This window comes from Oryzias melastigma, linkage group LG10 (assembly GCF_002922805.2).
Source record: "Oryzias melastigma strain HK-1 linkage group LG10, ASM292280v2, whole genome shotgun sequence".
NCBI lineage: Eukaryota > Metazoa > Chordata > Actinopteri > Beloniformes > Adrianichthyidae > Oryzias > Oryzias melastigma.
Genome location: NC_050521.1, coordinates 9473620 through 9477714, shown reverse-complemented (window position 1 = coordinate 9477714; position 4095 = coordinate 9473620). Strand labels below are relative to the sequence as shown.

Here is a 4095-nt window from a genome sequence, read left to right as displayed (position 1 = left end):
CTTTCATATGAAGACGGGGGCCGCAAATCATCATCCTGCGGGCCGCAAATGGCCCGCGGGCCGCGAGTTTGAGACCCCTGTTTTAGAGTGTTCAATAAATGTTTATCCGTTTCGGCCCGCGACCTAAGGTGTGTTCTGGATTTTGACCCCTTGTGCGATTGAGTTTGACACCCTTGATTATGCTCAACTCAGTCTCTGGCTTTGTGTTTGTAGTTGTGGACCGCCAGGGCTGCGATCCGAACACCCACTTCCTGGTTCCTCCTCGGACTGTCCACTGGGTGGCGCTGCTACAGAGAGGCAACTGTACCTTTAAAGAGAAGATCATGAAGGCTGCTGCCTACAACGCCACAGCTGTCCTCATCTACAACAACTCCACAGAGAAAACTGTCAAGATGGGTCATGAAGGTCCAAAGCATCCACCAACACACACACCCCTTCTCCTTCACAAACCAGATCACAGATTACTGCAGAAACCAGATCACAAACATGCTCACACACAGATCAGATTAAAGTTTTCAAACTTCCTTTTCAAACCTTTTCAAAAGACGTGGTCTATCTTTGAGTCATGTGACATGTGCAGTCACTAGAACAACACTACATCCTGATGCAGCCCCTCAAAGCCTAAGAGCTGATCTCAGCTCTTTAAATAGTGTTTTCATGAATTCAACCTCCAGTTTGTTTCAAGAACCAGATGATGAGGGCAGAGGAGGCGCAGGGAGGACGAGGATGGAGGGCGTGAGCAACGGCTTCCTGCCGATCAATGAGCCTAAATATAGGAGACTGTCATTGATGAGGTCATTGTGACCCAACTGTGTGTGTGTGTGTGCGTGCAGGCAGGCGTGTGCACGTGTGTGGGCTTGCTCGTATGTGTGTGAGGTAGAGATGACTTTGTTGGCTGAATTACAAACAGGAGAAAGTTATAATCAAAACTGAAGTTTTTTTTTAATTCCAAGGAAGAACAGGAGGTGTTACCATGGAAACACAATAAAGAACCTGCAGCAGGTTTAAGTTGTCAGAGCTGGTCTGAGTACACGATTAGAAAAGATGGCAGATGAAATAGCACAGTGTTATCTGCTTCTATCTGTGAAGACATGACCTTCAGCTCCCCTGTGTCTCACTGCAGGAGAGCATTTCAGCAGAGTTTGTTAGAAAGACTGAGTCAGATGACCTCCTTCAAAGAGTGCGCATATGACATGCACTTTTGCAGATTCCAGCTCCTATATTTCTGGATTTTTTTTCCTGCAGTTTAGGTCAGCCTGTGACATCTGTAGGGTTGGAGCAAAAGTCTAGGGCAGGGCAACTGTGTCAACAGACCTCCAAACGGAAGTTCCCCCTTTTCTCATAGGGATGTGGGAACAAGCAATCATCGTAGTATCCTGTCCAAATACTCCAAAAACTACGTAGCTCCTCCCATCTGTCAAAGAAAACTCCCAAACTACTTGGTTCCAAGCTTGAAGGCTAGAAATAGTTCCACCATAATACCACTGCCTCTTACCCCAGGCTCAGCAAAAGACCAAGTCTAAGCCCTCCCAAAAAAGTTGGATTCCTTGCTTAAACTGTGAGACAAGATGAGTCCCACTTTGTTGACTTGGTTTCTCTAAATCTCTGATTAAAAAATCACGGCCCTTCTGCCATTGTCCGAAGTACCAGTTTCAGTAAATGACTATTGTTATGTCAAGGCCTTCCCATTCTACAGCCTTCACTCTACCTTGCACCCTAAGGTCTCTCTTGCATTTGGTGAACAAATACTGGCTACATTGTGGAGCCTTAGTTTGGTTGATACGCTCTTGGTTTAATACAAGGGTCTCAAACTCACAGCCCAATTACAGCTTGCATAGCGTTGTTTTGTGACCCTAAACTTGATATGAAAGTGTATTATTAGTATGACCCACAAAGGGAATGGTCTCTGACGACAAGGCCTTTAAACCAGCTTATGACTAGGCTATCCCCTAATTCACACCATAGCAGGGTTTCATTGCTGAAGCACTGTGTCATATATGACCCCCAGACTCTGCCTCCAGTGGCCTCTGGGTAAATTGAGTTTAAAACCTGATTTGACATGGATTTGTTTGTAAGCTAGTAAAATGTTTGGGCTAGATCAGTAGAAAGCAAGTTTTATGTGTTAATGTGTGCAGGTACTGGAGACATCGTAGCGGTGATGATCACTGATGCATATGGAAAGGAGATCCTTGCACACCTGGAGCGTAACCTCACAGTCCTGGTTTCTGTAGTTGTGGGTCAGCGCAGTTCCACCAAGAACATCAACCGCGGCTCATTGGTCTTCGTCTCAATCTCCTTCATTGTCCTCATGATCATCTCTTCAGCCTGGCTCATCTTCTATTTCATCCAGAAGATACGTTACAGCAGCGCCCGTGACCGCAGCCAGGTAATTGGACCCACAGGCTACCGCTGCAGTCCATCTGCATTCACACTGAAGTGAACCGCACCAGAGTTCATGTGCAAGTGAAGAGGGATCCTCCTTCCCGAAAGGACCAGAGTTCTCTTGTTTGGTCCAATCAGAGTTTAGGTAAACTCTCACACTTGACAAACCAGAAGGACCATCCCAGGAAGCTAGCTTGGTGTAAACAAAACAAAAAGAAAGCGCTTTAGAGGACATGTAATAGTACCATTCTAAACTGAAAGTCTTCAAATGTAATTTTCCCGCTCTTTTTTTCTTAAATAAGGGTAATAGGTTAAATTAACTAGGATTAGTTGAGGTTGTGATTACCTGTTTCTTTGATCATTAGGGACACTTCATGTTTTTGGGGTCTGGTGGTGTTTACAGTTCTGAGACAATGAGCTCACAGCAGAGCTGCTGATGGATCAGAACTGCTTCCTTCATTCACACAGACATCTTTAATCACCTGCCAGATGTGCTGTGACAGATGGGTACTTGTGTCTGATGTACAAATAATCGATACCAACGCAGAGTAAAAGTAATTGTTTAAAAGCTGATCGAACACACTGATGTGATGATGTGGAGTGCGCTAGCTACTGCTGCTTCTCAGAGCAACTAATAAAACCACAACGTGCTCAGCGGCATCAGAGCAGAGCCAGGGGAAAGCAGGGATCATTCATGTTTCATTCTGGACCCCAGTAACATTTACACTAAAGGGTGCAGTTCTCAAGAAGACGACAAAAGACCAGCCCCATCTTGGAGTCTGTTTTAAAGACCGGAGGGTCAGCAGTCTGTCTGCATTCAACCTGAGCTATTTCTGCAGAGCAGTCTTGCTGATATGAAACCAAATAGAACTTTTTCAAAAGCAATACTTAAAAAAATAAATCAGTTTCCAAGTAATAGACAATAAATATTAAATTCAGAGATAGTAGATTTTTCTGTCTAAATATACAAACCCTGAGTTTTGAGAACGTCTCTGGTGATCAGAAGCTGGTCCCTGACCGCCTTGTGTGGAGACGAAACTTTGGATGATAGATGTGGGCGGAGCCTTGTCCTAATGCTGAACTTTGTCTCACATCTGTGTCAGCGTCGCCTCGGAGATGCAGCCAAGAAAGCCATCGGGAAGTTGACCACAAGGACAGTCAAGAAAGGAGACAAGGTGACCCCACCTCACCCCCACACACCCCCACACAGGGTCTCAGACAGTAGAGGGCAGCTCTGAGTGCATAACCAGAATCAATACCCTAATCCAGAATTGACTTCTGACCATCATCTAATTGAAGAAGTTGTGCTTGACTTGTTCTGAGGTTTGTCAGTTTACCTGCTCTCTTTAATGTGTGTTCAAGGAGACGGATCCGGACTTTAACCACTGCGCGGTGTGCATTGAAGCGTACCAGCTGAACGATGTGGTTCGGATCCTGCCATGCAAGTAAGTCTGTTACACCATTCAATGCAAGACTTTAGTCTTTTCTGCCTTTTAGCATCAATACGTTGCCTTAAAATGTTTGACCAATCAGATGACACTAGTTCTTCGTCTTACATCACACAAGTCAAAATCAAGGCCCAGGGGCCGGATCCGGCCCTCCGGGTAATTCTATCCGGCCCTCCAGATCATTTTATTTTATTGCTATTAATGACCCCTATTTTTTCGTATACATGCTGTCTGTTTTGGCTAATCTACGTTTTTTTTTTTTTTT

General features: G+C 45.0%; 1 protein-coding gene across 1 annotated transcript in view; it reads left to right on the top strand.

Moving 5' to 3' along the window:
• Positions 1-4095, top strand: part of rnf130 (ring finger protein 130) — a 19438-nt gene that overhangs the window by 11195 nt on the left and 4148 nt on the right. Inside the window, exons 3-6 of the mRNA XM_024264604.2 lie at positions 214-405; positions 2136-2386; positions 3486-3557; positions 3745-3827. Coding sequence (XP_024120372.1) covers positions 214-405; positions 2136-2386; positions 3486-3557; positions 3745-3827 — 598 coding nt within the window. The remainder of the gene's footprint in view (positions 1-213; positions 406-2135; positions 2387-3485; positions 3558-3744; positions 3828-4095) is intronic.